Below are 24,908 nucleotides of genomic sequence, written 5' to 3' on the forward strand. Positions count from 1 at the left end.
TATATATTTTTTTTTCTTTTTTAAGAAGAAACAAGTTGCTTTCTTAAGTGCAAACAAGTAATGGTATAGGTAGGACCCACTTTAAGCTTAAGAACCGATTTACAGTAAACTCAGAAAGGTCCCTTAAGTGGTTGTGCTCCAGAAGCAGATGCCTACCAAGCTTGGCTCTACATCTGCTGTGTATTATATGGGTCCTTAGTTAAGGCTAGATATGGAGTGGAATTTCAGGAAGTGGAAGGTGAAGGGGCTTCAAATAGGAAAGGAACTAATGTTTTTAAGCGACTATTTACCCCTCACTTTATATCTGGCTGTTTCATTTAATTCTCACCAAAACCCTACAAAATAGGTATTAATTACCGTTTTAGAGATGAGGACAATAGAACATTGGGTTTAGAAAGGCTAAATAAATCGCTCAAATTCTAAACCAAACCCAGATGTGTACAGGGGCCAACTCACCCTCAGTCCAGCTCTCCTCATACCAGACCACTCGACCTAATATACTCATTCTAAGAAGCCCAGAAACGGGACATCACACACATTTGCAGCCAAGCTGGGGCTAGAAAGCAGATAGGCTGGTCCCCACCCCCCAGGTCAAAGGTCTTCCCAGGGCAAACGCACGCCTTTATGGATCTGACAATCTACACCATTCTAGAAGTTACGGGAAGAGGGAGAAACAGCAAACGGCTAAAGAGAGCAGCAAGGAGAAAAAAAGAGCCGAAGAGGCACTTTGCGAATAGTGTGAGCAGAGTGAAAAGTGAATTGTGTCCCGTTACCCCTACTCATACCCGTTAACAAAACAGGCTCATTACCCAGCGTATTTCAGGAGGCTACTTGGCCAGCTTCATTCCTTATTGCCTTTCTGGAATTAAGTTTTCACTGTTAGCGTAAGTCCAGAAAAAACTATGTGAGGCAGGCAAGGTGTGCACTTCGGGGAGAAGTGGAAACTAGCAGGGCGAACCACAACTTGAGCCATCCCGGCGGCTTTGATTTTAGGACAGTTTGAAAGAGAAGTTCAGCGAAGACGCGCCTGCCCGAAGGGTGGGGCGCAGCAGCCCGGGCCGCGTTTCCTCCCAGCCCACGCCGCCTCTGCCTGCCACGTGACCTGCCGTGTTGTGGTCTGGCCCGCGTGGGTGGCGGGAACGGCGGGAGGGCGGGGGCGACGAGGGGCGGGTCACGTGACGGGGTTTAAATCTCCCGCAGCCGGAGCCGCGGGGGCGCCAGTGCCGCGAGTCGAGCGGGAGCAGAGGAGGCGAGGGAGGAGGGCCAGAGAGGCAGTTGAAAGATGGCGGACGAAGCGGCGCTCGCCCTTCAGCCCGGCGGCTCCCCCTCGGCGGTGGCGGCCGAGAGGGAGTCCCCGTCGCCGCCCGCCGGGGAGCCGCTTCGCAAGAGGCCGCGGAGAGACGGCTCTGGCTTCGGGCGGAGCCTGGGCGAGCCCGGTGGGGCGGCCCCTGAGCGTGAGCTGCCAGCGGCGGCCGGCGGCTGCACGGCGACGGCGGTGGCGCTGTGGCGGGAGACGGCGGCGGGCGGGGAGCGGGAGGCCCAGGCGGCGGCGGCAGCCGGAGAAGGAGACAATGGGCCGGGCTTACAGGGCCTATCCCGGGAGGCGCCGCCGGCCGACGACTTCTACGACGACGACAACGAGGGCGAGGAGGAGGAAGAGGCGGCGGCGGCGGCGGCTATTGGGTACCGAGGTGCGCAGGGCGCGGGCGGCCGGGACTGCGCATCCCCTCCGCCTCCCGGGGGCCTCTTCTGGTGTGGGGAAGGGGAGGCTCGGGCGGGTTGGGCGCTCGGGGCTGGGGGGCTCGTTCTGCGGCGTTCTCCTCCCCACTGGGGCCCTGCTCAGCGGCGCGCCTCGGCGGCTGCCGGCCTGACTGCGGGAGCGGCCCGTGGACTCGCTCCCTCCCCTCCCTCCTTCCCTCAGTTTGCGGCCCGCCCCGGCGGCCTCGCTCTCTGCGCAGCCGCCGGCTGGCGAGCCTCGCAGTTGGTTTTAAAATAAGTTTCTCTCCCCTCCTACTCTTTTAGCATATTGCTTTTGTCAAACGTCTTTTGCTTCTCCGCCCTCCAACCCCACCTCCCGCCCACCCCGCGCACTTAAAACTGCAACTTTTCACTGTCCTTTGCACCTTTTGCAGTTGTCTTTGCAAACTGACACCTGTGCAATTTGTAACTTTTTTGGTAGAGCCTTTATTTTTAAACTTGTTTCAAATTTTAAAGCTGTTTTTTTTTTAAAGCTTTTTCTAAAGTCATAACCTGCAAGATTTGAAGAGCATAGCTGTTTCTAAAGACATTACTTTTCTGTGGTGCAGTTAATAATGAGCATAGGAGAGTTAGTTTTTGAGTTCTTATCGTGAATAGTGTTTGTCTTCCAGTCACATTCTTATAATGGTTTTTAGATGAGATATCTTTTTGTGTGTGCACATGTAGCCCTGAAACACGAATTGACATTATTCTTGCATATTAAAGCAGATGTGATAGTTATGTGTGTCATATCATCTTGAGTGTTTCATTATTTTCTATTTGAGGAGTTTGTTCTGGATATATGTGAGTCTTTTATCTGTAAATCCAATCAGTGGACCATTTGACCCTTTATAAAGGTTACAACGTGTGCATTAGGGACTGGATTAAGAAAATAACCCCTCACTTTAGGAAACAGTTTAATAGGAGAAACGAATAATGCAAAGGTATCTTTGTATGTTTAATATTACGTAAGAGAAGTGCGAGTTGTCATAGTTATATTTACACGACTTTTTGGGGTAAATTTTTGATAAGTTTTATGAATTGTCATTTGTGATCGATAAGTTCATTGTAACTAGGTTACTACTTTTTGTGTTTTTATTACAAGTAGACTTAATTTCTTTCTAGAATTTGATGTACTGAAACTTAAGATTCTGGGCAAAATCCTAAAGTTGAAGATACACTGCTCTTGTGAACGGTGCAAGCAGATCCAGTAGGCATTCTTTATACAGGCAGTATGTTAAGTGCTTTATTCATTGAAAATTGTTGCATCATAATCATTATAGATGGTCATACATTTTAGATGCAGATTACTTAAGCAGTCTTGAGTTAACTTTTGGTTTCTTTTGCAGATAACCTTCTGTTTGGTGATGAGATCATCACCAATGGCTTTCATTCCTGTGAAAGTGATGAGGATGATAGAGCCTCACATGCAAGTTCCAGTGACTGGACTCCAAGACCACGGATAGGTATGATTTCACAGCTTAACAGAGTAAATGTCTTTTTCCATATTTTCTTTTTATGGCAACTAAAAATGTAATTCGGTGTCCCGTTATAGCCTGATGATGAGGTTCTTGGGTGTTTGCTGAGATTTACTGTCAGCTTGTTCCTAGGGAAAGTCTACTGTTTGTCCTTAAACAGCTTGGGCCCATGGAAGGTGGACTGTCTGTTATTTTCCAAACAACCAGGTCCTTCTCACACTTGCGGTTCTTAACACTTGTATCCTCTGTGGAATGGTCTTTTTCTCCAGTTAGAGTATCTTGCTTCCTCACTTCATATCCCTTATTTTTTCTTCTTAATACCTACCACTCATTGACAATATCTATATGTAACTTTTTTCTTATTTACTACTATATTTCCATTATCCAATGTAGTACTTAGAACGTAACAAAATAAATAAAAGGTGAATGAATAAACCATGAATGAAAGAGTAAATACAAAGCTGTATATAATTTTTATTGCCTGTTTCCTGTACTAGAATACAAGTCCCGTGAGAGCAGGGATTTCTTACTGTTGTCAGTGCCTAGTAGTGCCTGGCACATAGTTTGTCTTCAGTAAATATTTATGAAGTATTTGGATGAAATGGGAAAGTATTTTAACGTAGAGAACACTGTCAGATTTTTATACCAAAGTAATAATATGACCATTTCAAGATGATCTTTTTTTTAATGTGCTAATTCTTCCAAAAATGCCTTGACTCTTTAAACATAGTGATGATTAGTTCCTTTTCAGTGTCTATTATATTTACTGTATTTTTGGTTTTCTCAAGCTAGGAACTGAGCTAAGAAATTTCAAGGTAAAGAATTGTTAAAGCTCAGAACATCAGCACTGTAGGTATCATTTTGGGAGCTTGGTTAAGATTAAGTTGAAAGTTATTACTGGAAAAATTTTTAAAGGTAGTTATGTATAGATTTCTTTTTTCTTTATGTCTTTAATGATAAATAGTATGGGCTTTGGGGACTGGTGAGATCTTTCCTATATTGATTTGTAGAAACTTTTTGTACATAATGCTTGTCATCAATTATGTTGTATTTTTCTAAGTTTTAACCATAGAAATTTAATTCTAGTAGTTAGTTTGACTCTTAAAATATACATACTTGGTATTATGGTCTAGCGGCAGGCTCAACTGGTTTATAGCATTAGCTCTGAAGATACTGTGAATTAAACACCTTTATAGTGCGTTTTCTTACTCTGCAAAAAAGCCTTAAAGATTGCCAATTCATAACTTCAACTGAAAATAATTGAGACTTTGAATTACTTGGAAGTTTATTTGATCTCTTTTCCCTCTTAATATAGGTCCATATACTTTTGTTCAGCAACATCTCATGATTGGCACAGATCCTCGAACAATTCTTAAAGATTTACTACCAGAAACAATTCCTCCACCTGAATTAGATGATATGACACTGTGGCAGATTGTTATTAATATCCTTTCAGAACCACCAAAAAGGAAAAAAAGAAAAGACATTAATACAATTGAAGATGCTGTGAAATTACTGCAAGAGTGCAAAAAAATAATAGTTCTAACTGGAGCTGGGGTATGTAAGATACATAACACACTAGTGAAAGGGGGAGGTGGTGTACGTTTTTTCTTAGGGCTTGTCCAATTTGTAAACATTTTTCTGGTGTAGTAGAATTTATTTTTACGTGATAATGGGCATTTGTGTTTGGAAACTGCTAAAAAGTGAGTGCAGTAGTAGTTGCTAAATTTAGGTTCAGTTTTTTAGAAACCTCTGTAACATTAAAAAAGATGTGCTTCTGTTTATTAGCACAATAGGTAGGTGGAGTTAAGGCAGGATTTTTCCCTACATTATACCACAACTCCTAAAGGAGATGCAGGGACTTCTGCTTGCATTAAAGTGTGTCAGGATCTGATGGCAAAATTGGTTTTTCGTTTGATCTTCATGGGAGGACCAGGAATCTAATAGGAATTAGCAAGTAAAGAACTTACTGTTCAAAAGTTAACAGATTCCTACCTCTCCTCCATTTTAAATTAAGGTGATGTGATTGTGGTGGCTTGACATTTTTCATCTGCCTCTCTGTAGGGTCTCAGTTAACTAGCTGCCTAAGGCTATTTTATATTGGGTGTGGAATACAGAATATATGTTACATAGTAGTGACCAGAACAACTGTGGGAGTAAAATTTATTCCTGCTTTCAGACCTTTTGAGTTAAGAGTCTTAAATGATTGTGAAGAATAGTTACACTTTCCTCCCAGATGTGATTTAGACAAGTTTGCTTTTCTCTTAGGCCAAAGTGGAGTAACTCTGTTAAAATTGTGAAACATAACTTCTGAAATCGCTATTTGAAATGCCAAGGTTTATTTGTAGAAGAAGCATAGTGTGTGAATCTATTCTTAAAAATTAAAAATTGAAATACTGTAAAACATAGTTCTTTAAGGAAAATAAAGAAATTGAGTATTCTTTAAGTATTAGAACTGTGACCAGGTGAGAGATTTCTTTGGGAATAACTTGACTGTAATAGGAATTTGTGCCTGCTTTCTAGTTATAATAATTTGAATGGTTTATTTCATTCTCAGTCAAGTTGTAGTTGCTTTCATTTGTTAAATGCTTATAAAGGTTTACAGTTAGCCTGACTTAAAATTCTTTACCCCATTGTGAATGGAGTATGTGGTGGATTTAATTGTACTGGTTTTCTGAGTGTTTTATTTCTAACTAGAAATTAGAGTAGGGCATTATTTCCATTCCTCTAAAGAAGTTTCAAACTAAAAATATTTTCAGCTCTTCCCTAATTGTGTGATAAGGGGGCTAGTAGTTACAAAGGTAGAGGTAGATGATTTAATGGTACAAATTATGCCATGCATATTTCAGGTTTCTGTTTCTTGTGGAATACCTGACTTCAGGTCAAGAGATGGTATTTATGCTCGCCTTGCAGTAGACTTTCCAGACCTTCCAGATCCTCAAGCAATGTTTGATATTGAATATTTCAGAAAGGATCCAAGACCATTCTTCAAGTTTGCAAAGGTACTATGAATTCCTATGGTTGTTCCTTTGGCCTTCTCTCATGAAAAATTAACTTTTGTTCACATTCAGGCTTTTTAAACTTACCATTCATTGTCTTGTAGAGTGGGTCCTAGTACTGTAGTAGAGTAAAATCACTGAAATATAGTCATTTCAGAATTCCCTTCTTCCAAGAAGGGACTATCATTTGCTTTTCATTTTAGGATTTTAGGTCATTAAGGATTTGGCCTTAACATTGTCTTAAGTTTTTTTTAGAGGTTAGTAGTTCATATAAGAGTTAACACCACTGTTCTGATTTTGAAAATTTTTTATCAGAAAAGGAGAATAACATATGCTTTGGTATGTTTTATAATAGCCAGGTTTTAACACATGAGGACATGAACGTACAATTTGTGATTAGAGGTGGAGAAGATTCTTAGGTTGCATTTCAGTAGAGGTTGATCTGCTCTGGAGTCTCTGGAGCTGCTCTGTTCCGTTCAGAAGCCGCTAGCCCCTGGGGCTATTGAGTGCTTAAGGGGACTGACCTATTACTATGGAAGTGTGGAAGATGCACCAGGTTTGGGAAACCTAGTATGGAAAACATACAAAATATACCATAGAACTTATTGTGTATTAATAAATATTACATGTGGAAATAATACTTCAGTAAATCAGACAAAGACAAATATATGCTATCATTTATATGTGGCATCCAAAAAGAAAATGATACAAATGAACTTATTTACAAACTAGAAATACACTCACAGACACAGAAAACAAACTGTGGTTACTAAAGGGGAAAGGGGTGAGGGAGAGGCATAAATTAGGAGTTTGGGATTAACAGATACACACTACTATATATAAAATAGATAAACAACAAGGACCTACTGTATAATAGAGGGAACTATATTCAGTATCTTATAGTAACTTATAATGGAAAAAATATGAAAAAGAATATATATGTATAATTGAATCACCTTATTGTACACCTGAAACTAACTTCGGTATTGGGTTGTAAATTATGAAAATTCATGTTTTTAATGTGGTTTCTAGAAAATTTTAAATTACATACATGACTCACATTATGTTTTTATTAGGCAGCTCTGTTCTGGAGTATCAATTTCGATATTTTGGTCATCCCTTGGTTTCTGAGGTGGGGGGATTGGTTCCAGGGCCCCTCAGGTACCAAAATCTGAGGATGCTCAAGTTCCTTTGAAAATGGCATAGTATTTGCATGTAACTTATGTATTGCTATGGCCTGGAACTAAACCCACAATGTCTCTGAGGTATGCCTGTATGATGTAAATAGTTGCTGGCACAGCAAATTCAAATTTTGGCTTTTAGAACTTTTTGGAATTTTTCTTCCCCCTGAATATTTTTGATCCACAGTTGGTTGAACCTGAGGATTTGGGACCTGCAAATACAGAGGGCTAACATTATACCATACCCAAGAAATTTTACATTAGAAAACTTTTATCATTAGTTTTATGGAAAGAAATTGCAGAATTATTGCTTAAGTTCAGTACATTTGAAAGGGTCTTTTGTATCAGTGCTTATTTTTTAATGAGTCTAAAAGTTAAATGGACGTGAATTTTAATTAACTTAAGAAAAACTCTGCTAATTCAGAATACATGGCATTAATTTAGCTTGATTGAATAATTAAAGAAGTAATTTTGTTTCATGTAAATGTGCTTATAAGTAGGAATTTAGAGTAAGATGGGGAAATTATATTAAAATTTCTTGGATATGATTTGCTTGCTAAAACTGAAAACTAAATTACAGAAATTTCAGGCTACTAAGAAATTTTAATCTTTCTAATAATCAACTTGAAACTTATAAAAATTTTGAACTTTGATGGTCATCACTATGTAGCCTTTAGAAGAAACAGCTGGCTCACACTGAATTGAATAAATAACATAAAGTTAGTTCTTTTTTGCTTCTCTTCATTACAAGAATACGAATATTTGATGATTTGCTGTTTTTAACATACCGATGTCAGTGGTGCTACTATTGCATAACTTTGAAGACCAGTAAAACAGCACTTAGTTTTCTTGAACTGGACCTAGAACACTGGCTCTAGGGGGCAGAAATGAACACTTTAAGGAGACCATTAAGCGACTAGGAATTACTTTGATTTTGTATCTCATTCTGTGAGTTTGATTCAGTAGTGCACTAACATAACGCTACTGGATTTTTGCTGTAAATTCTGTGTTCTGAGAGGAAACATAAACCATGTTGCCCAGACTAGATTGTCAGCTTTTTTCCCTATCACTTAAGTATGTACTAAATTGCCTGGTAAAAGTTGTAGCCTGACACTTGGAAAAATGGGGTAACAGAGAATAGAAATAGCAAGGTGAGAAAGATTGTAACCTTAGTTGTCTAATGGGTATTCATTTTTAGCTTAAACTAATTTTGACATGTAAGAATCTGTAGAAGCAATTAATTACTCTGACAAAGACAAATTATAAATGCATATAATAGAATCTAGACAGCGCATAAGAGAAAATAAAGTATCTCAGTAAAAATGGCTCAATGATAATGTGTTACAGTATTAGCTACTGTGTACAAATTTTATACTACCTGGGAGAAGAGTTTGGAGGGACAGCATGTTTAATTTTCTATGAAAGTTTTAAGAATTTGCATGTTTTTATTAGTTAATAAAGTGAAAAAGTAATTCAATTCAATCATTTATAAAGTGCAGCATTTTACTGTCTTTATGTAAATTTAATTTTGCTTGATTGCTTTCTGAGTTTTCATTTAAGTTCTGGTAAGAGCTAAATAATCTTTGAAACTGCCACTCAAATAGGATATTATACTTCAATTCTCACATTAGGAACTGCCTAAAAGAGTGTTTCTAGTTGCTGAAGTAGCGCTTAAAATTAATAGTAATAGGTAAGAAGGACTGAGTTATTTTGGGTCAAAAAATGAATACCTACGAAAATGGTGAAGGACAAGTAAGGACAAAGAATGAAAGATAGTATCCAAAAATGTTGGATGGGGGAGGGTATGGTAAGTGTTGATAAGTTTTACTAGATTCTTAAAATAATACATGAGTAAAATACTCAGCTCAAATTTTCTATCAGGTGCTGTACTAGGGAGAAAGTTATGAAAGTGGTTATTTTGCTAGTTATGAGAGAAAATGAATTTACTACAAAGCCGTGAAAACAGGGAATATTGTGAATTTAGGCATATTGGAAAGAAAGTTTCTACAGATGACTATAATTATTGAGAAGAAACTTCGATTTCACTTAGACTAGAAACTCTAAGTAATGGAGAAGTATGTGAAAGAGTTACTGGTTCATTAGAGCAGTTTCTCAACTGTTGACATTTTGGGGATGGATAATTCTTTGCTGTGAGTAGCTCTTCTGTGCATTGTAGGATATTTAGCAGCAACCAGTGGCCTCCCACTAAATGCCTTTAGCCCCCTCACCCCTAGTCTTGACAATCAAAAATGTCTCCCGATGTTGCCAAATGTCCCCTGCAGAATTGCTCCCTGTTTGAGCCCCACTGTATTAAAACAGTGTGCCTACCTGTGGTACCACTTTGAATTCTTCTACACAAGAACAATTAAAGCCAACATACTTTCCTGTTCTGAACCATTATCCTCTTGCATAATGCGGGCTTAAATTGATAATGAGTTGTGGTCATGGTTCTCAGGAGTCTAAAATAATTCATTGATGATGATAAAAATGAGTCGTTTTAGTACAAGTCATTGAAGGTGAAACTGAGGATTATAAAATGATTTTTTTTAAAGGACTGTGTTCAAAGAGTGTAGTTGCTATCCCATATTGACTATAGTGAATATTCTTCTCCCTAAAATTAAAATTCAAGAAAAAGGGAGAAATATGAACTGAGTTCTTAAGAACTTAATTCCAAAAATATATTCATTCCATAAATACTTTATTGATAATTGGCAAACATATCAGATTATATAGTTATAAAGTTAAGAAATCTAAAAACCAGCTCATTACTTCATTACATCAAAAAATATAACATAACCTACCCCCATGCTCCCCGCCAAAAAGAGACCCATGTACCTGAATACAGTATGTTAAAACCAAGTGTATAAATACAGTATTATAGCTGGATGTATATTTTCTTTATAAATATGGGCTCTTTTACCTACTGCTTTATAATTTACAGTATTTTAATTTGATAAACTTTCTGTCAGATACTTGAATACTTTATAATGGCCTACTGTAATTACTCCTGCCATTGTTCATTTTGGATGTTTCCTGCTTTCTGTTATTACCAATAATACTGCTATGATTGTTCTTTCTGGTATGTTTCTGATTTTCTTAAAATCTTTCCAAAAAGCAATGTTGCTTGCTGCTCAGGGTCCTGATTTGTTTTACCTTACTGCTACCTGGAAAGGTAGAATTAAATATACTCCCATCAGAAGTGTGTAAGAAAGCTGATTTAGCATGCCCCTGCCCTCTCGCCCACAAAAAAAGTCTCCATAATACACTATTAGCATTAAAGTATTTTTCAGAAATTGTGTGTGTATGTGTTAGTGTATGTGTTATGTATATGGTTTAAAAAAATTAACATACAGATGTCATTTGGTCTCTCCCTTCAGGCTTCCCTACCTCTTATCTTTCTCAAAGGTTACCATGGTAAAATGTGTCCTAGGAAAAATGAGTAAACCCGTTTGTTTGTGTGTGTAGGGCAAGAGGTATTGTAAGTTTCTCATAATACTTTTTTTAAAATATATTTTTATTGAAGTATAGTCAGTTTACAATGTGTCAATTTCTGGTGTACAGCACAATACTTCAGTCATATAGGAACATAATACCTGTATTTGTTTTCATATTCTTTCACCATAAGTTACTACAAGATATTGAATATAGTTCCCTGTGCAATACAGTATAAACTAATAATATTTTAAAAATGATTACCTACAGAATTACCAACACCCTTTTGTCTCCGTTGCTTTTTTTCCCACTTAATATTGTTGGAAATAGTTTCATAATGGCACTTAGATATGCCTCATTTTAAAGAAAAGGCTGCACAGTTTTGTTTTTTTTTTTTGTAGTTGTACTACAGTGTTAATCAGTCTCTTGTTAGTGGATATTTAGTTATTTTTAAAGCAATTAAAACTATCGTTACAATAAAAAATCAGCATCTTTTTTAATTAAAAAAATTTTTTTGGCGGAGGAGGGAGGTAATTAAGTTTATTTTTTAATTAATTTTAGAAGAGGCACTGGGGATTGAACCCAGGACCTCGTGCATGCTAAGCATGCACTCTACCACTTGAGCTATACCCTCCCCCCTGCATCTTCTCATATTAGTGTGTTCTATTTTGTTTATTAGTGTAGATGACTGCTTTGTACTACTGGCCATATGTATATCTTTGAATCATCTGATTCTTCTTCTCATTTTTTTCCATTGAGATGCTTTTCTTTCTCAGTGATTTGTGGGAACTTTACATATTGTCAAATGTTTTTATGTTAAGAGGGTGATTGGAATTCCAGCCTCCAGTAATCCCATGAAGATGTGCAAAATGAAATACTTAGTAGGCTAGATTAGTCTTACTAGACTGATTTGCAAAACCTTATAGAAATGGTACTTAGCCTGAAAGAAAAATAGGAAACATGCGGTTGAGGGATTAAAAATCGAAAAGGCAGTATTAGTATTACATAGTGGTTAAGAGCTGCACTTTGGCATCACAACTGGGTTTGAGTGATAGCTATGCTACTTACTGGCTCATATGACTACTGGCAAGTGACTTAATGTACTTTCATTTTTTCATTGGCAAAATGGGATTTATATGTTTACAGGAGGGTCAGCAGACCTTTTCTGTAAATGGCCAGGTAGTAAATGTAACCTGCTTTGTGGACAACATGGGAGCTCTGTCAAACTGTTCTTTTCCTTTACAGTTCTTTGAAAATGTAAAAACTCAGTCCTCAGCCCAGTCTACAGCGTTATTATAAAGTGCTTCTGTTACGCCTGGTGCATTAAGTGGTAATGAATAGCTTGACTAATTGAAATTTTCTTGTGTTAGGTTAGTATAGGGGCTGCAGACTAGAGCCTCAGCCCAAAATCTTAAATATTTACTATCTGGTGCCCCGGTATGGGTAAAGTTTGCTGAACCTTGAGTTCCTCAGGAAACCAGACTTTTAAGGGGGAAAAAAGTAGTTAATTTGTCAGGTGACTAACTTTAATTTGTAAATATTGGTTAGGTAAGATTGAACAGTCTGTGGTTTTGTGGAATGAATGTAACAGGACCAGGGATTATCAGGATTTTCCTTACCAAGATCAATCAGTTGGACTTAACATGGAGAATTTAGGTTCTAGTTTCCTTTTTCTTTCCTTTCCTTTTGTCTTTTATTTCCTTTTTCTTTTCTTTCTTTCACCCAGGACCTCATACATGCTAAGCATGTGTTCTACCAGTTGAGCTGTTTCTCTCCTCACTAGGTTCTAGTTTAACAACTCTCCTTATTACTTAACAAATAGTAGCATCAGACTTGTGATGAGTCTTTTTAGTTTCAAGGGGCTGCAATTAACATGCCTACCTTTTGCTGGAATTTTAAGAAAGCAAGCAGAGTGTCTCTGGAGAAAGCCCATTATTTCTACATGAAAACTAATTATGGCAGGTAGATCTGAGCTTTAGTTTTGGCCACATTGGTTGCCTATGGCCAGTTACTGGATTGTTTGCATGTTTCTGGACACAGCTGTGTGAAAGCAACTTGTTATTAATTTTAATAGCATTTTGAGCCTTTGGTCTGGGCTCTGCTTCCACTCTGTTCTAAAAGGATCCCTATGGCAATAACAGTGGTCCAGCCCACATGATTGGTTCCTTAATAGGGCTTAAGGAAATTCAGATTTGGGATGGCCTGTCTTGCTTAGAACAGTAATTAGCATGTCACAGTTCCAACATGGAAGAATGCCTCCATATTTTATCTGAAAGTTGTATCTCAGCTATTAGTTTTTAGTAAACTTCTCTTGTTAAAAGAGTCTGATTTAGGACTAGTTTCTATGTAACAGTCCTTCCTGAGTACAGTTTTTTTCCCCCCATTATTTAAGATTATATCCCTTAATTTGAACATAGTACTCAAATTTAATGATTCAGACATGGTCCACTGCATATTTAACAGAAAACATAAGTTTCGATTCACTTAGGTTCTAACACATAAAGTGTTGGCTTGTAAAATAAAAAAAAATCCTTTATAAATTATTCCCAACTATAGGAATTGATTTGTAAATTTAAGGGCTAAATTATCCTGAATTAAACAAAATAAAATTTTTGGAGGAGCGTATAATTAGGTTTTATTTACTTATTTATATGGAGGTACTGGGGATTGAACCCAGAACTTCGTGCATGCTGACCACACACTCTACCACTGAGTTATACCCTCCCTCTCATCCTGAACTGTTAATGGGTAAGACGCGAAGGGAAGCTGGAGTGTAGAGTTGAATCTAGTGTTCCTACAGGTCTTTGTGCTTCTTACTTTCCCCTTTGAAAAAGGGTGGGAGATGATAAAGCACAAAAAAGTTCATTCCAGAAGGGTGGAGTCTTAATACTCATGCTGCCCAGTGTTGCTCTGGAGGTAGTCAGTCATTTGTGGTGCTTCTGGCATGCTATTAGCATTTTCCTTAGATCCTGTTGCCCAACATACTCTAATATTTGTTAAAATACTCTGACAGCTATTTCCAGAGGGAGGTTTAATAAGGTATTATGGTGTTTAATCCTCTAAATGTAAATGTAATAGAACAAAGCATCCTGGGGGGGAAAGCATTGGTTACTAGAGCACAACCCAATAGTCCAGAACATAATGTGGCTTTCAGTTTTCTATAAACATCAGCTTTGATAAACTCTTCACTTGTTACTTCTTTCTATATGCACTTTATTAAATCGCAGTGTTGTTTATGAAATTCATGATAAAAATTTGAATGGGAGGCAGAATTTTGGGTTTTGTATAACATTTTCAGCAGCATATGGGCATGTATGTGATAGTTAAGAGATCTGCTTATTTTTCACTTAAAGGATATCCCTGTAGATAGTTTTTTTAAACTTGAAATATTAAGTAGATTAAAAGTTAAAAGTTGTGTAGAATCTATTAAACTTTTTCTGTATGACATCAGAAGGGACAGTTCCCTTGCCTGTTTTATAGCTTATTTGTATCCTTCCTGAGTTGATGTTTAAATGAACCTATCTATATACTTTGCATTATAGTTTCCATTTTTGCTTAATAACAATAAAAAACCAAAACTGTACACACTGCTGACCAACTTTTTTTCACGTTGTCGTGGGCTATCTTTCAGGTCAGTGTATCTAGTCCTCCTGCATTCATTTTAATGGCTGCATACTCCACTATTATGGATGTACCATTTCTACAACCAGTCCCCTAGTGATGGACATATGGTTGTGTCGAGTTTTTTGCTAGCACTGTAATAGGTTAGAGGCTGAGGCTGTAATGAATGGTGAGGAAGTCGTCAGAACTGCTACTTCAAAGAAAAAAGTAGAGAAGAAACTTCCTTTGCCAGAGTCACTTACTAAATGAAATTTAATAGAAGAAAAAACACTGTCAAAAGTTGAGAGGACCAAAATTGATACTTTTTCTCTGATCTTTTTGCCATGTGTATATCTGAATTCTTTGTTTTTAAAGAAGAAACAGCATTGAAGCATTATTTGGGGGGAAAAACACACACACAAAATCCAGCAACTCAGCATTCATGAGCAACTCTATACTATACCAGTATGTGCCTGTGCAGTGGAAGGAAAACAATTTTGGTAAGGAATTAAAACTTTAGCTTTAAACTTCCAACAGGTTGATATTTATAATGAATGATGAATCAAAAAATTTTAATATTATGTTGACAGTGCCTTTTTTTAGTTTTAAAAAAGAAGTCACCATACCTTTGATATCTTTCAGTTTAAACTTTCCCCCTTTTTTCCTTTAAAAAAAAAATCTGAATTTGCAGCCAACAAAACTTAGATATATATTAAGGTGTGTATTTCTTCTGACTTTTACTAAAATATCTATTAACATTTTTAAGAGATGTTTATGGGTCGACTTTATCCTTTTCAAGGGGCCAAGTTCACTAATTGCTGAGTTTTATACATATTACAGCAACAGTCCTTTGGTAGGTGTGTGTTGCATCCATCTAGATGCTTTGAGATGCTCATATATTGTTTTTTAAATAACTTACACACAGGGAATTATCACTGGTATTTTTTTTTGTCTGTTTGTTTTGGTTAAACCTAAATGTATGACATCTGTTACCCTTATTTCTTTTTATCTTTTTTCTGCTTTTTGCATTATCTAGGAAATATATCCTGGACAGTTCCAACCATCTCTCTGTCACAAATTCATAGCCTTGTCAGATAAGGAAGGAAAACTTCTTCGCAACTATACTCAGAACATTGATACACTGGAACAGGTTGCAGGAATCCAAAGGATAATTCAGTGTCATGGTCAGTAAACTTCAGAATTGCTTTCTATTATTTATTTACTAGTTTTGTAGAAAAAAATAGAATTAGAAAGTAGGCTGCCATCCAGGAATGGAGATTAAGCCTTATTATTTAATCATATTTTATGATTAATTGTTGATGAGTAGAGCCCAAAAAAAGGAAATCAGAAAGTACTGGCCTTGACAGTTAACTGTACAAAACATCAAACGTAACGTGCTTTTGTATTTCAAAAGATGTAGCAGCAGTTGCATAACATTACATTCTTTTAAATAATCTCTTTGGATTACAAAAGTAGCTATGGATGAAAAAAAATGGCATCTTTAGGAAACCAAAAGAAACTACTGGGTAGTTCAGATGTACAGGATTCAGAAATTTGAAGACTTGATCTAAAACAAGTATGAATACACAACCATTTTCTTATGTATCTAAACTGTCTTTAAAACACAGCTCTTAAGCTAAGGTAATATAACAGTAACCTTCAAAATCTGCAGTTCTAGTCCTGGAGGAGTTGGTTTATTAAAAAGAGTAGCTTTAGGAAGCATCAATATATCAATGTCTCTCTTGTGAAGGCCTTAGAATTTTTAAATTCTCTAACTTTTTGGTGTCAAATTTATATTATAACCTTCGTGGTATGTTTAAGAAATGGAAAATTCCTTTAATAAAAGCATATATATTGGTTGTTTTTAGGTTCCTTTGCAACAGCATCTTGCCTAATTTGTAAATACAAAGTTGACTGTGAAGCTGTACGGGGAGATATTTTTAATCAGGTAATTTATTTTAGGAATTGTGCATGTCTCTGTTTCTTTTGCCTCAATCTTTTTTTTTTCCCCTGAAAGTATGTAGTACAGAAACATTCAGGAAGTCAGTATTAGTTACCATTGGGAATTCCAGTGAAATACACAAAAACCTTTCAATACCTTAAATTGAAAACATTGATCCATGCTCTCTCTCAAATGATTAAATTGGTTACTTCATATATAAGCCTAAAATAAAAACCCAGATCATAAGTTGGGGTTTTATTTAGTTTAGTTTTTCTCCTTACTCTCCCTTTTAGTGCCTGTCAGATTCAGAATCTTAAATGAGTTGTGATTTAAAATTTAAAAAAATTTATATTACGGTTTTTGAAGATTTATTATTAATTAGGTTTAATCATTTAATTTTAGAGGAGGTATTGGGGATTGAATCCAGCTCTACCACTTGAGCTATACCCTCCTCCCTTAAAATTTAAAAAAATTCCTGCATGAAGTATTTTGTACAAAGTATTGTACGCTGTGAAAAAAATTTACAGGAAAATATGGCAGAGAATAAACAACATCCAGAAATAAATTCCTTGTGGTTAGTCACACATCTAGTTAATCATGTATAATTATTAGAGAAGGATGGCATCACTGTATTTTACAAACTTATTTTTTAAAGGATTAGTTGTGTGTGTACGTACGTATATACATACGCTGGTTTTTCCTTTTAATATATAACAAACTATTGAATATCAGATGTAGGTCTATACAGATATAATAGCAGTACAGATAATAGCAAAATTGTATTTCACTTTATGTTAACAAATTAATGGGTCATTGATAGTTGATGTTGTTTAGGTTTTACCCAGTTTTCCCTGCTGTTTATCCGCAGCTTTTCTATTTTCTTTGATAATTTTGAAATGCATTCTTGGGAAGTGTGGAAATGTTGACTGTTTCTAACTTGGGCCTTCTCTTTCCCACCTCATCCAAAATCTGGAACATGCAGGTGGTTCCTCGATGTCCTAGGTGCCCAGCTGATGAGCCACTTGCTATCATGAAACCAGAGATTGTCTTTTTCGGTGAAAATTTACCAGAACAGTTTCACAGAGCCATGAAGTATGACAAAGATGAAGTTGATCTTCTCATTGTTATTGGGTCTTCCCTGAAAGTAAGACCAGTAGCACTAATTCCAAGTAAGTTGGTGATGGCTTTTAGAGAACCATTTCTGTATATATTGCCATGGGTTGTGGGTCTGTAGAGTAGACCCCAGTGATCTTGCTGTTTCTTGTTAAAGGGGGAAAGGGAAATAGCTCAGTGGTAGAATATGGGCTTAGCATGCTTGAGGTCCTGGGTTTAATCCCCAGTACCTCCATTAAAAAAAAAAAAAAAATCTTGTTAAAGAGTGGTGAAGAGCCAAACTATTTTTCTTTAGGTGACATTCTTGTTCACGAAGATTGGTTTATCTCACATTTCATTGGGGTTTAGGTGGGTGATACTACTTTCAAAACAGAAGTAAATATAAAATTATACTGTATATAAAACTTAAGACAATGGGAAACAGTTCAACCTAAACTTTTCAATGGAATGTGTTTTTAATGTGGCAGAAGTTAACATCAACTAAGTTATATACAGTTAGGAAACAGTAAAATAAAAAAATCTGTGTTTTTAATCTTAATTTGATCTTTCAAATTTAATTGATTTTTGGTCCAGTAAATTCAAATGTATAGCTTGATAGGTGTGTAATGTACTCATGTAAGATAGAATTTCAGAGTTCACAACGTTTGGTTTGTTTTTGTAAAAATAACAATGCCTTGTCATAATCATTGTATGTAGATCAGCTCTACCCATAAGGGTGTTTGTGCATATAAAAATGCTCAATTTGAATCCCTGATGCTCTCAGGAATATTTCTTTAACCCGTGCTCCTGTACTTCTTTTCCCTCCCTCAGTGAGCAAACAGGGAAAGGAAGATAGAGAGACTGATTTCAGTAGATTAGTTGTGCCCTAAAAAGTGAGGGAAGAAAGAAAGCAGAGAATATCAAACCCTTAACTAGAGAATTAAATTAGACTCCTACACCAGCAAATAGGCAGCCAGGGTCAACCACTGGAAGAAACAAGGAGTTATGTCTCCAATTCAGCATGTTTCCTACCTGACATGTAGTGGTTTTAGCAGTTTAATTCGATCTTCCCTAAATAGCTGTGAAATTTTATCAAAGTAGAATATAGGACAGTTTTTAAACAGAATTTGAAAATTTAATGTATAAGCTTTTTTATTTTTTGAGTTTTTTTTTTCCTCTTTAAAGGCAGAGAAGTGTTAAGTTTTCTGTGGGGTAGTATAATAGTGATAGGCAAAGGTTCTTTTTTTAAAACAAGTAAGACACTGGTGTATGATAGTGGAAAGTAGACTTGTATGAAGTTTTACATTTTATATTGGGAGCCATTCAGAATAACTATCACCTCCTTTGTGCCAAGAACTCTTTGTATTAACTCACTGAATCCTCCCTGCGAGCTTGTGGAAAAGTAGTTATTATCCCCATTATACACACAAGGAATTGAGGTACAGAATGGAAAAGATGATTACTCAGAGGCAAGCAAATAGGTGACAGGAGCAGAAACTGAAATTCTGAAAGATGTTTAACTGTTCATCTGTTTACTTGATAGCTTGATGATATGTAATAGCTTGGTTATGTATTAGTGGCAGGTTTTTTTTCATATCGGGAGCATGTTAGATTTTTATGTAGTGTATTTGTTGTGCCTTTATTAGGGTGCCTCCCTTCCTTTCTCTAACTTACTTTTTCACTCTACTTTTAGGTTCCATACCCCATGAAGTGCCTCAGATATTAATTAATAGGGAACCTTTGCCTCACCTGCATTTTGATGTAGAGCTTCTTGGAGACTGTGATGTCATTATTAATGAATTGTGTCATAGGTTAGGTGGTGAATATGCCAAACTTTGCTGCAACCCTGTAAAGCTTTCAGAAATTACTGAAAAACCTCCACGACCACAAAAAGAGTTGGCTCATTTGTCAGAGTTGCCACCCACACCTCTCAATATTTCAGAAGACTCTAGTTCACCAGAAAGAACTCCACCACCAGATTCTTCAGTGATTGTCACTCTTTTAAACCAAGCAACAAACAATGTTGATGACCCAGGTGTGTCTGAATCGAAAGACGGTGTAGAAGAAAAATTACAGGAAGTACAGACTTCTAGGAGCATTGAAAGTGTTAATGAACAGATGGAGAATCCGGATTTGAAGAATGTTGTCTCCAGTACTGGGGAGAAAAATGAGAGAACTTCAGTTGCTGAAACAGTGAGAAAATGCTGGCCAGCTAGACTTGTAAAGGAGCAGATTAGTAAACGGCTTGATGGTAAGAAAGGCTGTTGAACCATTTTGAAGGTATAATTATGGTAACAAAATATTTTCAAGAAATGAGGAATTTTGGCAGGTTATTTACGGTAATTTTATGCAGCTAAATGTAACAATTGTGTTTAGAGAAACTGGAGTTGAAAATTTAAGCTAGAGGAAGATAAATGGGTATCTTTTGTAATATGGGGAAGAAATGGTGTGTTAAAGTATGCTTTGCACCTTGTGTTTCTTTAGGGAAGGGGAGAAGGTAAGCATTAAATTAGGAAATACTGAATGTTCTGTCATTGTCTGGTGAGAGCTTTAAGTGGTAGAACCAATTGAGATTTGGGTCAGTGGCATTTTATTTTGATTTTAATCTCATGAGGTAGAATCTATTACTTATCTGGTACAGGTGGGAAACTGAGGAGCATAGAAAGAGGATAAGTACCCTATGCAAGGTAACAACTTAGGGTGTGGATGAACCAGGTTGGATTCCAGGTTCTCTTACCCATTATGTTGTGTTGTCTCAGATCCAAAAAACATCTGACTCCTCCGGAGTATCAGAAATAGCAACTGCCCTGTTTTGACACATGGAAAGTCTTTACCAGTTAGTATTAACATAGGTGAAATCACTTCCTACTTTTTGAAACCCTTATGTCCAAGTAGTATCTATGGTGAAAAATCCTAATTTAATTAAAGCAGTAATGTGGGTTCATTAACTTAGATGCAGCAATAGTGTACAGCTTAAAATATTAAGTCCCATTCCATTTACCATATGTGGTGAAAAACTGAGAAATTTGGGACAAATTATTAAGTATTCTAATCATTTGCTGTAAATAAATTTCAGTTCAGCTGAATAAATGTTTGGGCCTTTTCCATAGTAGGCAGTGTAGCAAGTTCTGGAGACCTTGATCAAGCTACTGATGTTTGTGTATAATTACAAAAATAGGTGAATGAAGAAGTTGGTGATATTTTAAAAGGTAGATGCTACTTACAGGGGACTGGGTTATAGAAGGTTTTCTAAAAACCTAAGTTCTGACTTGGGTCTTGAACTATAGATAAGTAGGAGATGTCTTTTGTGGGGGAAACTAGAAAAATACTTGCATAGAATATTTGCAAATGTGGCAAGAGTCAGAAACAGAAAAATTACTGTTGACTGTATCCGGTAAAGGAAGTTTCTATCATACGCAAGAGTACCTACTGGGGATATTCATTGGCTATCTTTGTGACAGATGAGTCAAATATATAAAACTCTGCCCCAGGAAAGAAAGATTAGACCTAGAGCAGTGTCTTTGGTATTACGCCTTGGTTTTACTCTACCAATTTAGGCCTTTAAAGATACAGGCTTTGGAATTAGACTGAGTTAATTCACATCTACCTCTCCCATAGCATTGTGAGCATTTAAAAAGATAACTGATATAGAGTGTAAAACTTAACATTTTTAGCTGTTATTGCTATTATTTTTGTTGTGAGGTCAAGTCTGAAAAGGAGAAAGTTGGAGCATATAATAATAGGAAGTAAATTTTAAATGTCTTGATGGTTGCCAAGAGGGCAAAAACAGACAGGTACAGGATACAGATGTTGGGAAAGGTCAATATCATTGCTTCTCACACTTAAATGAAATGTGTATAAGACTCATAAAAGCAAGATTCCAATTCAGAGGGTGTGTGGTAGGCCCTTCTGTGTGGTGGGCTGGATACTTAATTTCATCTCATCAGATCTGTTCAAGGAGTTCGTTAACTAAACTTCATTGAACGTGACTCTCTACATTTATTCATACTTACCTCATAGGGTTGTGAAAATTACTTCATTTTCCAGCTGAGGAAGTTTAGTCGCAGAGAGAACTCAAAATTTACAGAGATGGTGAGTGGCAGAACTAAGATCCGCAGCCAGGAATGAGGTAGTCTATAGCTTGCCTTTGAGAAACTCTGTAATAGCCTCTACTAATGATACTTAGGTAAAAGAACTAGAACCTAAGCTTATTCCAGACAGCCTGGTCAGGCCAAGTTAGTCTTAGAAACCTGGAAATAACCTATTTTTATTACTGTATTTTAGGTAATCAATATCTGTTTTTACCACCAAACCGTTACATTTTCCATGGCGCTGAGGTATATTCAGACTCTGAAGATGACGTCTTATCCTCTAGTTCTTGTGGCAGTAACAGTGATAGTGGAACATGCCAGAGTCCAAGTTTAGAAGAACCCATGGAGGATGAAAGTGAGATTGAAGAATTTTACAATGGTTTGGAAGATGATGCTGATGGTAATGAGAGAGCTGGAGGAACTGGATTTGGAGCTGATGGAGGTGATCAAGAGGCAGTTAATGAAGCTATATCCAATGAAGCTACTATATCCATGAAACAGGAAGCAGCAGGCATTAACTATCCATCAAACAAATCATAATGTAATAATTGTCCAGGTACAGGAATTGTTCCACCAGCATTAGGAACTTTAGCATGTTAAAATGAATGTTTACTTGTGAACTCTAGAGCAATGAAACCAGAAAGGTGTAATATTTATAGACTGGTAAAACAGACTTTTTTTTTCCCTGTGGGGTAATTTTTAACTTCCTTATTTCTGTGCTTATACAAACACTAACTCTTTTTATTTTTTAATTTAAGAAAGGTACTAAGTATCTTTAATTAGCTGTTGGACAAGATTTTCTTTTAAAGGTTCATTTGTATGATACATCTGTATGTATAATTCTGTTTTTGCCTAGTGAGTTTCAACATTTTAAAGTTTTCAAAAAGCCATTGGAATGTTAAATTAATGTAAAGGGAACAGCTTATCTAGACCAAAGAATGGTATTTACACACTTTTCTTTCTAACATTGAATGGTTTGAAATCCTCAAATCTCTGTTCTGCTAAACTTTTGATTCTTTATTAGCACAATTATCTATTTTTAAACACTGGCATTTTCCAAAACTTGTGGCAGCTAACTTTTTAAAAATCTCATGACATGCAATGTGATTAGAAGGAAGTCAACAATATGTGGGAGAGCACTCGGTTGTCTTTGCTTTTTAAAGTGAGACTTGGTGCTAACAGTTTTAGGAATATTGTTCAAATGAAGATGGCTTTTGTACTTCCTGTGGACATGTAGTAATGTCTATATTGGCTCATAAAACTAACCTAAAAAACAAATAAATGCTTTGGAAATACTTCAATTGCTTTAGAGACAATAGTGCCTGCCTGGGTCCCCTTAGTTTTGAGAATATTTGCCATTGTTGTTTAAATACCTGTCACTGTGGTAGAACTTGCATTGATTCTTTCCCACAAGTATTAAACTGCCAAGATGTGAATTTGCAAAGCCTTTATGAATCAATAATAATGATACTTCAACTAAGGGGAGTGTAGTATTTTGGACTGTTGCACCCCTCCTCCATTAATGAGAGCAACAGGTCCCTGATTACAGTTCCAAAGTTAAGATGTTAATTATAACTCCGCCAGTAAAGTAAGTACATGTCTCCTGTTGGGAGGATTTGGTATAATAAACACCAAACTACTAGCCTAGTATTACGGAAATGAACGTGATGTAACTTGTAATAGCAGGATAGTTAATGAAACTAGTTCCTATGACGTGTCTTTATTTAAAAGCTTAGCCTGCCTTAAAACTAGAGACAGCTCTCTCAGCTGCAGAAGCTTCTAGCCTTTCAAAAAAGTTCCTACTTTATATAAAATTGCACATTGAGCATTTATTTCCCAGACCTTTCCCCAACAGTACTTCCAGATAAAGTATTCCTATGTTGCTTTAGTATTTATTACAACTTAAAAAAAAGTTTGAAATATAGCTGTTCTTTAAGTGTATAAAATACCCAGCTAGGACCATTACTGCCAGAGAAAAAGTTCTACTGAATGGCCATTTCCCTACCTAAACGATGTCTCAGTCTGAATTTATTTGGCTACACTAAAGAATGCAGTATATTTAGTTTTCCATTTGCATGATGTGTGTTTGTGCTATAGATGATATTTTAAATTGAAAATTTTGTTTTAAATTATTTTTACAGTGAAGACTGTTCTCAGCTCTTTTTATATTGTACATAGTCTTTTATGTAATCTACTGGCATATGTTTTGTAGACTGTTTAATGACTGGATATCTTCCTCCAACTTTTGAAATACAAAACCAGTGTTTTATACTTGTACACTGTTTTAAAGTCTATTAAAATTGTCATTTGACTTTTTTCCTGTTAACTTACATTGTTTAAGGTATAAAATTTTAAAAATCTGCAGAATTTGTACAGCCTTTAGGGCTTAGATGCTCTCTTCTAATACAACATTTCTTATTCAATTTGTAAGTCTCAGCACAACGGTACTTGAACACTGAAGAGTGCTGGTTGTAGCAATCAGTGCATCACCACACATTCAAAACTAGTATTTCAATCAGTCTACGCCAGAGGCCTTAGGCCTTGCCTGCCTTTCTCCCTCATTCTACTCTGCCATATGAAAGGAAAGATTAGACAAAGGATTTGGGGGTAGAGGGACAGCAGAGAATGGCACAACTGTAGTGAACTTTAGTGAACTTTAGACTTTGAAGCTAAATAGGAGAGGACAAAAAAACGACATTTGGTATAACCTCCTATAAACCTGCTATTCAAAAAAAAGGCCCTGCTCTCAGGTCTCTTGCCTTCCTCCCCAACAAACTTTTGAAGTCAATTACAAATAAGGAAGTGATACTGCTTATATGCACAAAATGGGAAAGAAGTCAGGTAGTTCATATCCTAAAAAGGAGGGTGTGTAGTCATTTTAAGTAGTCAAATACTTGGCAAGACCTGATTTAATTAAAGTCACCTAGTCAGTGCTATTTTTATTCCCTTTGGTTAATGCACTATATAGTATATTCCACTGATGCAATTAATGGCACATGGTTTAATTAGCATCTCCCTTAGTGATACATAAGGTGATATATACCCACCTGCTGAAACAGGTCTCCACTCCTACACTTGTAATCTAGAAGTATGTATATGTACATGAAAACTTCTACCCCTCCTTAAAACACGAACAAAGTTGGCCTTAAATTAAAGCTAGGATGCTAGCAGAAATATGGAGAAATGGTCACTTGGGAAGTTTCTGAAAGTACAAGTAACCTGTGCATCGCCTCTAAGAGGTAACATTTAATTGGCCTAAAGTGGGGCTTGTGCATAGTGTTAAAAAGTAGCCCCAGGTGATAAAGTCTGTTAATTGAGAAGGGAAAAGAATAGGGGGAGTTCCCTTCTGCACTTAA

At 36.6% G+C, this 24,908-nt stretch overlaps 1 protein-coding gene and 1 long non-coding RNA gene across 4 annotated transcripts; one reads left to right on the forward strand and one right to left on the reverse strand.

The window, feature by feature from the left end:
- The first annotated feature begins 1,200 nt into the window (after positions 1-1,200).
- On the forward strand, positions 1,201-23,868 carry SIRT1 (sirtuin 1). 3 transcript variants are annotated; one of them, XM_074374097.1, is made up of 9 exons: positions 1,201-1,691; positions 3,087-3,203; positions 4,531-4,772; positions 6,065-6,217; positions 15,464-15,611; positions 16,296-16,375; positions 17,352-17,538; positions 19,155-19,712; positions 21,746-23,868. In XM_074374097.1, the coding sequence occupies exons 1-9, from the start codon at positions 1,283-1,285 to the stop codon at positions 22,090-22,092; spliced, it is 2,241 nt and encodes a 746-aa protein (XP_074230198.1). In that variant the 5' UTR covers positions 1,201-1,282; the 3' UTR covers positions 22,093-23,868. The 3 variants fall into 3 exon arrangements, with proteins under 3 accessions (XP_074230198.1, XP_045370206.1, XP_074230199.1); XM_045514250.2 differs by lacking the exons at positions 1,201-1,691; positions 3,087-3,203; positions 4,531-4,772 and adding an exon at positions 14,803-14,927 and having other exon boundaries at positions 6,079-6,217; XM_074374098.1 differs by lacking the exons at positions 1,201-1,691; positions 3,087-3,203; positions 4,531-4,772; positions 6,065-6,217 and adding an exon at positions 11,398-14,927.
- Positions 16,363-21,751, reverse strand: LOC141579146 (uncharacterized). Its single transcript, XR_012510283.1, has 2 exons — positions 20,199-21,751; positions 16,363-19,616 (listed from the first exon to the last, which is right to left on the reverse strand). It is a non-coding gene; the product is annotated as an uncharacterized LOC141579146 (long non-coding RNA).
- Positions 23,869-24,908: the final 1,040 nt, after the last annotated feature.

Source organism: Camelus bactrianus, chromosome 11 (assembly GCF_048773025.1).
Source record: "Camelus bactrianus isolate YW-2024 breed Bactrian camel chromosome 11, ASM4877302v1, whole genome shotgun sequence".
In the NCBI taxonomy this organism is placed as follows: Eukaryota; Metazoa; Chordata; class Mammalia; order Artiodactyla; family Camelidae; genus Camelus; species Camelus bactrianus.

Coding starts and splice junctions, on each gene's coding strand:
- SIRT1 (XM_074374097.1), top strand. CDS start 1,283: ATGGCGGACGAAGCGGCGCTCGCCCTTCAGCCCGGCGGCTCCCCCTCG. Junction 1,692..3,086: donor GGCGGCTATTGGGTACCGAG/GTGCGCAGGGCG, acceptor TTTCTTTTGCAG/ATAACCTTCTGTTTGGTGAT. Junction 16,376..17,351: donor GGGGAGATATTTTTAATCAG/GTAATTTATTTT, acceptor TGGAACATGCAG/GTGGTTCCTCGATGTCCTAG.